Consider the following 10,026-nt stretch of genomic DNA (forward strand, 5'->3'; position numbering starts at 1 on the left):
TCAATTATGTGAACGTCTCTTTTGGTTTTCGTATGAGACCAGAATCAAAACGTCTTGTAGATCCAAAACTAGGAGGAGGGGCTACACTAGATATTGGCGTGTATGCCATCAATTTTACCTCAATGGTTTTTGGAGGGGAAAAGCCAGAAAAGATACACGCAGAGGGAACCCTCAGTGATGAAGGAACAGATAACCTAGCAGCTGTTACCATTACTTATCCAGGAGGTCGTATTGCTCAGTTGTCTATTAGTATTAAGGCTGATTTACCTTGTGAAGCTTTTGTTTATGGTACCAAGGGGCAATTGAAGGTACCCAAATGGTTCTGGTGTCCAACAAAACTTGAAACACCTGAAGGTACTAAAGAGTTTCCACTGCCAAAGCCCTACCAGCCAACCAACTTTGCCAACAGTGAGGGGATGTGCTACGAGGCTGAGGAGGTACGCCGCTGTCTTCAAGAAGGAAAGAAGGAAAGTGACATAATGACATTGAATGAGACCCAACTGGTTGCTGATATCATGGACGATATCATGAAACAGCTTGGAGTGATTTATTTCAAGTAAAGTTTGAAAGACTGGTGTTGTATTTGAAACAAATAATTTTGGCTGCTTTTTGAATTTGTCAATAATAATTTTGTTTATAATAATGACAATAATAATAATACAATAATAGAGTTTTTAATGTGATTAGGATTAACATGACATGGTCATTTGTCTCAGGGATGTCTGATTTACTAGCGATCTACATTCTGATCTCTACTTTCTTGTTGGTTGGCCTTTATCTTCTTCCTCATTTCAAAGAAAAGCTTAATATTAACCATGATTAACACGACGACGAATCCTGCAACTGACAGTGCAACTATTACCATCATGTTTTTATCTTTAGATGAATATTCTGATGAAGAGTGGCCTGATCAAAATAATATTATGATTAAGACAAAATTTGCATTTTTCTTGTGTACCATTTTCATTGTTACTATTCAAGTTGGTATCTGATAAACAAAATCTTAAAAGTGAAGTAATTATTATAAATGAGTTTTACCTTCATCGATTAAGCCTTGGTCATCTTCACCTGATTGTAAATGTTATGAATCATTGTAATTCAATCATTGATATTGTATCTTACATTCATCTGTTGCATCTAATCAACAAAGTGAAATTACTATCATAATTAACTTATTATTTTACTTTCATAATCCTCCAAACTGCTAATTAGTGACACTGAAGCTAAATCTCCTTTTGTCTCTTATATATATATATAATGCAAAATAAAAAATTACAATAACCATATTTCTCATTATTTTCTGTAGTCCTTCTTACCCGATTTAGGATTACACTCAGACTTAACGGCTTGGATAACAGAAAGCAACAGGAGAATGGCAGTCAAAGTATTCAAAGAACACAGAAGCATCGTTATCTGCTCTTGCTGAAACTATGCTGAAACACTACACAGAGATTGCGCACCTGGTTTGCAAATTAAATTAAGCGCGCAATTTCTGCGCGCCAATTAATTATTTTCGGTAATTATCACGCCCACTTTTTGGTAAATTCTAATAATAATAATAATAAAGTATCTATGATTATACTATGGAACTATTGGTATATTATATAATTCAGCAGGCAGACAATAAACAGCAAGAATAATAATATAATAAACAAAATCAGCAAAGTCCTCAATAAGGAATGTTAAATGGATAGTGAGGGTGCCCTGCATCACGTGGGACTTGTTTACCATCCACCTCAATAGTGGGGAGACATGCCCTCCAATTCGTTTCAAGACCCAATAGTGTTTGCATTTCTTCCTGCGTTAGCTTAAAATCAAAAACCTACCAAAGGAAAAAAAGAATAAGTAATGCAGAGTCAATAAATACAAGGGTACTCTTACATCAAAATTACTTCTAATCCTCTCTGGAGTGACGCTCTTGGGTATGACCACAACACCTCTCTCAACTTGGAACCTGATGAGTACCTGAGCCACCGACTTGTTGTACCTCTTTCCAATCTCTGCTACCGTAGGGTTATCTAGTAGTACCGGCTCACCGGAGCGAGCCCATGGACGATCAGGAGAGCCAAGAGGACTGTAAGCTTGGAATACAATCTTATATTTTGAGATGTGATCAAGGAGACGCTGCTGATTGAGGTAAGGATGAGCCTCGCACTGTAGAACTGCTGGCTGGATACGACAGTTTGACATTATCTAAGAAAATGATTTTATAATCTATATTATTATAAGAAAATTTTTATCAGATCAAAAATTATCAAACTCTTGTGGCCAATCCTATCATATGAACACTCCTTAACATAATAGATACTCCTTCTCATTCATTAGAGATGTCAGGGTTTTATATAATTTATACCTTACCTCGTCAACTTGCTGACTGTTAAAGTTTGATAGTCCAATGTATCTCACTAGTCCCTCATCAACAAGTTTCTCCATTGCTCTCCATGTCTCAAGTGGTGGGACCGAATCGTATTGCATTGATCCATCAGGATTCTTGGGAAACTTATTGTCACCTAGAAAACAAAACAAGCATACATTACATTGACATATTTAAAATGCAAAAAAAACATAAAAATTTCTCTTTCATAGGTACATTACCTGGGACGAATGATATCGGCCAGTGAATGAGATAAAGGTCAATATAATCCAACTGAAGGTCTTTAAGAGTGTTCAGCAGAGCCGGACGAACATCAGATTCACGATGCTTAGTATTCCATAACTTGGAAACTATGAAGAGATCCTTTCTGTTGAGACCAGCACCTGAAAGAGGCAAAGCAAAAAGAAAGAGTTTCAAAATTGCACTGTTTGTTAAGTTTTTAATCAATAGGGAATTAAGTTGGTGTACATAAAAACTTTTGTGATACACAGGCCTGCAGGTTTTGGTAGACTCCTCCCACAGTGGACCATAAAAGCCATGTGCTAAGCAACCTCCCTCTTCTGCAATACAAATCTTTACCTATTTTTTCTTTAAGAGCATTTCCAACCTCTTGCTCATTCCCATAGACGTGAGCACCATCAATGAGCTTATACCCTGCATCAAGAGCAACACTGACTGCAGACTCAACCTGACCAGGCTTGCTTTTCCAGGTCCCGAGCCCAACCAGTGGGATCTGCTGTCCATCAAACAGTGACACGCTCATTGTTGACTCTTCTTCTTTCTCTTGCAAGCTATAGCTAAGGAATGAGTAGCTCAGAATAAGAGCAGCAGCTGTGGAAAGTAGAAAGATTGCAAGTAGGCTAGGAAGAAATAAAGTTCCGAGTGCAGGGCGGGGCTCGAGCATTTCTATTTATCCATTGCATTAGAAAATAATTTCGTATTTCAAAACTATTTTTAATTAGAAAAATGGCGGAAAGCAGCAAGAAAGAAAATGGAGTATCTTCTGACAAAAGTCAAGAAGAAGAGAAAGCAAAGTCAAAGGAAGAAAAGACAGAAGAACTTCCCGACACGTCATACAGAGCAAACTTGCCAAAAGCAATCTTTGTTGTAAGTCACATGGGGTGTCACGTGACATCACGTGACACGTCCTCTTTTCATTTCACATAGGAAGATGTGGATAAGTTTATGCAAGAACCAGGAAATTCATCGGCTGAGCAGGTCCTGAGACGATTTGACGAACTGCACACTAAATACAAGTTTATGGAATCTAATCTACTGGAAAAGAAAAGAAGGTGTGGCTTAGTTATAAAATTAATTATCATTATTCTGTTAATTATAAATTTTTAAATTATTTTTTTAGACTAAGGAATCGATTACCAGACATACAGAAAACATTAAATATGATAAAATACCTTAAATCGATACAGGTTTGTTATGATATCCACTCCTTTTAATAATAATTTGATAATTTACTCCAAACAAGCGACATTAATTTAATATTTTTGCTCCTCTTTCAACCATTCTTGCTATGTGTAGGGTTCCGATAAATCCTTTACGACGCATTATCAATTATCGGGTGGAGTTCATGGAACTGCTGAAGTACCACCGACTGATATTGTGTACCTGTGGCTTGGAGTATGTGACCATTATAAGAATGAAAGCTGTCTTTTATTTTAAGAAGTTAATTCACTATAGTTACTCTTTCTTCCCATAGGCTAATGTCATGTTAGAATACCCCATTGATGAGGCTATGGAGCTACTTACAAATAATTTAGACAATGCAGTGAAATCGTTAAATGGAGTAGAGGAGGATCTAGAGTACATCACGGAGCAATGCACCACACTTGAAGTTGGTGAGTATTTTTGGAAAAAAATGAAAAAATAGCATGGACTATAACCCATGGTTTTTTTCCAAAAAAATGGCTCCGAAATCACCCCAATTTTTTTTTAACTTTTCTGATGCATAATGATGTCCTTATGCTATGTAGAAAGTTTGAGATGATTCCGACTAAAAATTTTCAAGTTATGGCCATTTTTTAAAATGTTTCATTTTCTGAAAAAGACCCAAGGCTATAGCCCATGGTTTTTTCCAAAAAATGGCTCCAAAATCACCCCCAATTTTTATTACAATTTCTAATACATATTGATGTCCTTATGCTATGTAGAAAGCTTGAGGTGATTCCGACTAAAACTTTTTCAGTTATGGCCATCTTTAAAAATGTTCCATTTTCTGAAAAATACCCAAGGCTATAATAGCCCATGGTTTTTTCCGAAAAATGGCTCCGAAATCACCCCCAATTTTTATTACATTTTCTGATACACATTGATGTACTTATGCTATGTATCAAGTTTGAGCCAATTCAGACTTCAATTTTTTGAGTTATGGTCATTTTTTAAATGTACCAATTTCATAAAAATATCCAAGGCTATTATAGCCCATGGTTTTTTTTTTACAAAAAACGGCTCTGAAATCACCCTCAATTTTTATTAACTTCTCTGATGCATATTGATGTCCTTATGCTATGTAGAAAGTTTGAGCTGATTTTGACAAATATTTTTTGAGCTATAAGCATTTTTAAAAATGAGCCAATAATTTTTGCCTATAGCCTATAGCCTTTTTCAAAAAATGGCTCCTAATTAACCCACAATTTTAATTACATTTTCTGATACATATTCACATAGCTGTGTTTACAATCGTACAAGTGCACATACAGCATGATACATGTGTGTATGTGTATGTGTGTGGCATTCATATTTCCTTTACTAATGGCTAGTGACTCGTGTATTTTTCCACTAATCATTTGCAGTCACGCATGTTTGTACTTTGTAGTAATAAAATTAATCTTCATTAAAACTCGACACTACTTTCAATATCCCTGTAAAATTAATAAATTAATACTGTTAGTGGCTCCGTGCTTATTGGAATCTGCATTTCACCGTTGATCCAATTAGATCTGTAATTGTAATGATATTCACAAGATAATCAGACCTCAGCAAGACTAAATTAGATTACAGATGTAGTTTAGTGTATTTCATGTACTTTAGCTGCTAATTGCTAAATATATATTTAGTCTGGTATGATCTCTCTCTCTCTCTCTCTCTCTCCCAATGTAGCAATGACTAGGGTTTACAACTGGGACGTGAAGGAAAGAAGAGAGAAGAAATTGGCTTCCCTTCAACAGCAGCTCCAACAATGAAGATAAAGATAATAATAAACAATAATGTGAAGAGCAGGCTTTTTACTTAGTGTGTTATAATGTCAATAATTATTATTAATGATAGAAAAAATAATGATAATGATATAATTGTGGGCGTGGGAGACATTGTATTAATGATATTCATGAAGTACATTGTATCTCCAGTGGGTGTGACTTACATGTATCTAGCTAATCAAGAAATCTTTTAACTTGATCCTCGACTTTATCTGAAGTATTACATCGAGTAGCAGGCTTAAAGAATAGAGGAATATCTGTATTTCTGCTCTCCCTTTACTCACTAATGTGCTAGCCCTGTACCTCGAGACGTACTTAACCTGTGTTGCCTTGGAGTGGAGGGGTAGCTCTAGTCATGGGCCAAACAGCAGCAAAGTTCTCTCAGACACTGAAACTGTTGAGAGAAGACAGCGAGGAGCTGACCATCGTAGAGCTGGAGGGAGTCTACCTCTCAGAGAAAGAACTGAGGAAGCTAGGAGATGCCTTGAGGACTAATAGGTAATATACTTGTATTATTGTTATTAGTATTGTTGTTGTTATTGTTATTGTTGTTTTTATTTGGCAGTGTAAGCCTTGATTGTTTGTAAATGAGTTTTAGGTATGAGAGTACAAGTCTCAGTCTTGATGGTATGGGTTTTATATGTAAGCAGTTTTTTAGATACGCATCAAAAATTTAACTAGCTCAACAAAATTGTAATTTGACTAGAGATCATTTACTCTTGAGGAGGTTATGTGATATAATGACGTGACGATTGTAGGATAATTATAGCATTACAATTAGTCATGTCCTCGTGCATGTTGTCTGTACATGTACAATGTATAAACCATGATATCAAAGCGTGTACTAAACTAATGCAGAACCTACTAAGCATCAAGATATTTGCCCAAGGCAAAGCCACAGATGTGTATTGAACTTTCTACTAACTTGACCCGAATCTACTCTCTGACACATACCATGTACTATTACTCTCTCCCTCTCTCCTTTTCCTCCCCTCCCTCTGTGTGTGTGTGTAGTTTATGAATATTGTTAATCTGCTAGCTGATAGTTGTGATTGGGCATAGACTTTCACATAATGAATTAATGAAGTCACACATGCCACGTCAATAATCTAATATTACCACTCTCTCTCTCTTCTTTCAAAATCTCTTATGTCTTAGGCATGTGCGTCACTTAATTCTGACTGGGTGTCAAGTCAACAGATTAGGTCTCCAATACATATCAGATGCTCTATGCAGTGTGGTGCATATCAGTAATGTCACTAAAGTCAATCTCTCTAATAATAGAGATGTGAGTGTAGTAGTGTACTTGGCTCTTTTACACAGCATAGTTTCTGTTCCTCTGTGTCAAATCTCGTATGAAGAGTATGATTTCATAGTTTCTGTTCCTCTGTGTGTGTGCGTGTGAAATGTTGTATTTTGTCACTTTGCGTGTGTCTTTTCATGTTGCTATTTTTCTCTGAGTGAGTTCAAACGCTTAATGAATAGAGGAATGAAAGGAGTGAGCAGGGCATGAACCATAATATAGTCAGAGTAAATAGAAAAACAACACGTTAGACCACACATGTACATGTACTTATGCACACAGTGCGAATGTGACATGTACATACACAAACATCTTCACTCACACAATCACAGAGAGAGAAATGTGTGAATATTAATGCCCATGTATACCCTCAGTGCATTATTTTATCATGGAGCTCTTAATCATTTTTGATTAGTGTCGGTGTATAAACAGTGTACTGTGAGATTGTGTGTGTTCATGTGTTATTGGAATGCGTCACCCTTTTCCTATAATAGCATATCATGTTCTACAGCTCATTGTTGCTATTTGGACTCTTAATGATGAGATAGATTGGATGCTCAGCTCGTATTACACCTTAGAATCCTAGCAATTTTTACCTTGTTACATTTGCTGGGGGTTGTGTTACATGAAGCATGCTCCTGTGTACATACATTAGACTATTGAGTGTTGACTGTGTCATCTTTCTTTCCTAATGTATATCATATTCGTGTCTCTTATATACGTGTATTTGTATGTCTCTAGTTTGGTCAAGAAGGTGCAGGGTATCTTGGTAATGTATTGGAGAACAATAAAGTATTACAGATACTGATTATCAACAACTGTGGACTGGGGGATTCTGGGGTACAACACATAGCCAAAGGTATAGCAAAACTATGGTCTTTATTTGGTTTTAATAAGAATAGGAACTGCCTTTGCTATTTATTTTAAAATATTTTTCTGTATTATAATTAATGATTATTTCTAATGCAGGTTTATGTCACAACCATACGTTACTTACACTCGAAATCGGATCCAATCAAGTCACTGATGTTGGAGCAGGATACATGAGTGAAGTATTCAAAATGAACAAGAAACTCGAAGGACTCTCTTTATGGCAAAATGAAATCACAGCTGAAGTAAGAAAGGGATTGCGACAACATATGCTTATTTAAAGCGGAATTTTTTGTCGATTATTAAGATACTTTACATTTATTGATGAATGTTATTAATTTTAGGGTGCTCACTTTTTGGGTGAGGGCCTTCAGTTAAATCGATCGCTAAGATGGTTAGGCCTCGGGCAGAATACCATCGGGCCTGATGGAGCGTGGGAACTGGCAGTGACGCTACAAAACAATGCAACAATACTCTGGCTCGGATTAGGAGCTAACGAACTCGGGGACAAAGGAGCAGAACACATCTCTAATCTACTAGCAGCTGGTGAATATGAGTGATGTGTGTGTGTGTAGGCCTGATAGAAGTAGAATGTGTTGATCTGTTTGATGAGCGCATTCTTTTTTAATGATTTATTGTTTATGACTCTAATAGGTAATATTAGTAGATTAAAGTCAATTGGTCTTGGGGGTAATGAGATTCATGATGACGGTGCAATGTACTTGGCAAGGGCACTCAAAAGCAACATGAGGTTGGAGTCACTAGGACTAGGCGGTAACTTAATAGGTCAGTCCTGGTGTGGCATTAATGGTATATTGTTAGTTGTATTATCCATGGGATGGGAGGTGGTTTACTGTATGCATGTAGTTCATGGACTTTTGCCAAAATTATAGCTTCTGGGAAAAATACATGTGCATGTGCATGTCATGAATTTTTGAGTCATGACATCTGAAAGATGTGGCAATGTTGATATTTCCCTTTCATTGTTTTTCTCTCATTTGTAGCTGATAAAGGTGGCCTTGAATTGGCTGAGATGCTAAAGAGGAACATGTGTCTAAAGAAGTTGTTATTGTCGAGCAATTTGTTAGGTATGAGGATAAAGCAAACCATCACATTCCATGGAATAGTTTTGCGAATGGGCAGTAGTGTATCTTACTGGCTGACTGCACACACTGCCCTTTGATAGTATCATAATTGATAGTGTACACACTCTTTTGATTATAATAGCCGTCTCCCTCCCTCCCCCTTCTCTGTGTTGTTTAGTTCTCTCTTCTGCTTCTTTTCATTTATTCCTTCTCTTCTTCCATTAATAATAAATACTCTTTTTTTCCTTCTTTTCTAAAGGTGACACTACTGTTAGTGCTATAGCCGAATCTCTTACAGTAAATCGATGTCTAGAAATGTTACTAATAGCTGAAAACCCGTTCAGCGACGAGGGAGGCACCAATTTATCATCCGTCCTATGTCAGTCAGAGACATCGTTAAGAATAATGGATATACAGGGAACTAGAATGTCACCTGATGTAGAAAGAAAGGTAATGTACCGTATACTGGGAAATTTTCGAGTAGCCAAATTTTGCATTTTTTGCTCCGTCGCGAAAATAAAAATCGCGAAATTCTAAATTTCCATTGTCACGTGGTGGAGTATACAAGCTATTCGCGAAAATATTATTTTGTGAAATCTTACAAATGCAAAATTCGCGAAAATTTAGTGATGCAAAAATATCCCAGTATATGGTATATACTTGTACTTGGGAATCATAAATGTATTTACTTGCAACCTGTTTCTTTCATTGATATGATTCTTTTATTATTCGCAATAGATAATATTAGATTTAGAGAGTCAGAGTAACTTGGAGAGAATAGGGTCAAAATTTGCTTCTAAGCACACATCAAGCAATGGAGGTATGGCATTACTTTATTGTATCTAATATTGTTGATTGGTTGCACATTTTGTTTATTACCAAGTACTAAATGTTTGATGTTTGCATTCTTATTATTTGTTCCCTTTCTCTCTCTAGCAATAAGAAAAAGACATCATTCAAACAAAGCTAGACCAAGTGAACTGTCTTTATAAAAATTATTAATTTTGTGTATATTTCCCTTCCTCTTTTCTTTTTTTCTCCTGTGTCTATAATTATTATTGCTTTTTGTTATATTCCACATTAAATTTGTATTCATTGTTTCTGTTTGCCATTATTTTTATTGAAATTTTAATGCAATACAAAAATTTTTTGATGCTTGTTCCACGTGTACTCCGTATTCTC

At 36.1% G+C, this 10,026-nt stretch overlaps 5 protein-coding genes across 5 annotated transcripts in view; 3 read left to right on the plus strand and 2 right to left on the minus strand.

Annotated features, from left to right (window-relative positions):
- LOC100640997 (trans-1,2-dihydrobenzene-1,2-diol dehydrogenase-like) overlaps positions 1–640 on the plus strand; it is a 1,507-nt gene extending 867 nt beyond the window's left edge. Inside the window, exon 3 of the mRNA XM_003386170.3 lies at positions 43–640. Coding sequence (XP_003386218.1) covers positions 43–560 — 518 coding nt within the window. The 3' untranslated portion in view covers positions 561–640. The remainder of the gene's footprint in view (positions 1–42) is intronic.
- Positions 641–713: 73 nt separating this feature from the next.
- LOC109581567 (uncharacterized) lies at positions 714–1,448 on the minus strand. Its single transcript, XM_019995813.1, has 6 exons — positions 1,317–1,448; positions 1,185–1,241; positions 1,123–1,137; positions 1,039–1,068; positions 959–988; positions 714–906 (listed from the first exon to the last, which is right to left on the minus strand). The coding sequence occupies exons 1-6, from the start codon at positions 1,405–1,407 to the stop codon at positions 731–733; spliced, it is 399 nt and encodes a 132-aa protein (XP_019851372.1). The 5' UTR covers positions 1,408–1,448; the 3' UTR covers positions 714–730.
- An 85-nt stretch (positions 1,449–1,533) lies between these two features.
- LOC100632875 (alcohol dehydrogenase [NADP(+)]-like) lies at positions 1,534–3,288 on the minus strand. The gene is made up of 5 exons (XM_003386190.3): positions 2,954–3,288; positions 2,596–2,757; positions 2,359–2,510; positions 1,882–2,193; positions 1,534–1,822 (listed from the first exon to the last, which is right to left on the minus strand). The coding sequence occupies exons 1-5, from the start codon at positions 3,276–3,278 to the stop codon at positions 1,670–1,672; spliced, it is 1,104 nt and encodes a 367-aa protein (XP_003386238.2). The 5' UTR covers positions 3,279–3,288; the 3' UTR covers positions 1,534–1,669.
- An 18-nt stretch (positions 3,289–3,306) lies between these two features.
- LOC100641124 (prefoldin subunit 3-like) lies at positions 3,307–5,589 on the plus strand. The gene is made up of 6 exons (XM_003386171.3): positions 3,307–3,481; positions 3,542–3,666; positions 3,735–3,801; positions 3,911–4,009; positions 4,089–4,227; positions 5,489–5,589. Exons 1-6 carry the CDS (start codon positions 3,341–3,343, stop codon positions 5,569–5,571), a joined length of 654 nt encoding a protein of 217 aa, XP_003386219.1. The 5' UTR covers positions 3,307–3,340; the 3' UTR covers positions 5,572–5,589.
- A 149-nt stretch (positions 5,590–5,738) lies between these two features.
- LOC105312568 (protein NLRC3-like) lies at positions 5,739–9,970 on the plus strand. Its single transcript, XM_011405316.2, has 10 exons — positions 5,739–6,084; positions 6,745–6,874; positions 7,631–7,748; positions 7,859–8,004; positions 8,104–8,305; positions 8,414–8,545; positions 8,764–8,847; positions 9,104–9,294; positions 9,583–9,664; positions 9,781–9,970. The coding sequence occupies exons 1-10, from the start codon at positions 5,942–5,944 to the stop codon at positions 9,834–9,836; spliced, it is 1,284 nt and encodes a 427-aa protein (XP_011403618.2). The 5' UTR covers positions 5,739–5,941; the 3' UTR covers positions 9,837–9,970.
- The last annotated feature ends 56 nt before the right edge of the window (positions 9,971–10,026 follow it).

Source organism: Amphimedon queenslandica, unplaced genomic scaffold (genome assembly GCF_000090795.2).
Source record: "Amphimedon queenslandica unplaced genomic scaffold, v1.1 AMPQUscaffold_13433, whole genome shotgun sequence".
NCBI classification, from domain to species: Eukaryota; Metazoa; Porifera; class Demospongiae; order Haplosclerida; family Niphatidae; genus Amphimedon; species Amphimedon queenslandica.

Coding starts and splice junctions, on each gene's coding strand:
- LOC100632875 (XM_003386190.3), bottom strand. CDS start 3,278: ATGCTCGAGCCCCGCCCTGCACTCGGAACTTTATTTCTTCCTAGCCTA. Junction 2,194..2,358: donor ACAGTCAGCAAGTTGACGAG/GTAAGGTATAAA, acceptor TCATTTTCTTAG/ATAATGTCAAACTGTCGTAT. Junction 1,823..1,881: donor GGATTAGAAGTAATTTTGAT/GTAAGAGTACCC, acceptor TTCCTTTGGTAG/GTTTTTGATTTTAAGCTAAC.
- LOC100641124 (XM_003386171.3), top strand. CDS start 3,341: ATGGCGGAAAGCAGCAAGAAAGAAAATGGAGTATCTTCTGACAAAAGT. Junction 4,010..4,088: donor TTGTGTACCTGTGGCTTGGA/GTATGTGACCAT, acceptor TTCTTCCCATAG/GCTAATGTCATGTTAGAATA. Junction 4,228..5,488: donor ATGCACCACACTTGAAGTTG/GTGAGTATTTTT, acceptor CTCCCAATGTAG/CAATGACTAGGGTTTACAAC.
- LOC105312568 (XM_011405316.2), top strand. CDS start 5,942: ATGGGCCAAACAGCAGCAAAGTTCTCTCAGACACTGAAACTGTTGAGA. Junction 6,085..6,744: donor GATGCCTTGAGGACTAATAG/GTAATATACTTG, acceptor CTTATGTCTTAG/GCATGTGCGTCACTTAATTC. Junction 6,875..7,630: donor ATCTCTCTAATAATAGAGAT/GTGAGTGTAGTA, acceptor GTATGTCTCTAG/TTTGGTCAAGAAGGTGCAGG.
- LOC109581567 (XM_019995813.1), bottom strand. CDS start 1,407: ATGCTTCTGTGTTCTTTGAATACTTTGACTGCCATTCTCCTGTTGCTT. Junction 1,242..1,316: donor TGAGTGTAATCCTAAATCGG/GTAAGAAGGACT, acceptor TATATATATAAG/AGACAAAAGGAGATTTAGCT. Junction 989..1,038: donor CCAAGGCTTAATCGATGAAG/GTAAAACTCATT, acceptor TTTGTTTATCAG/ATACCAACTTGAATAGTAAC.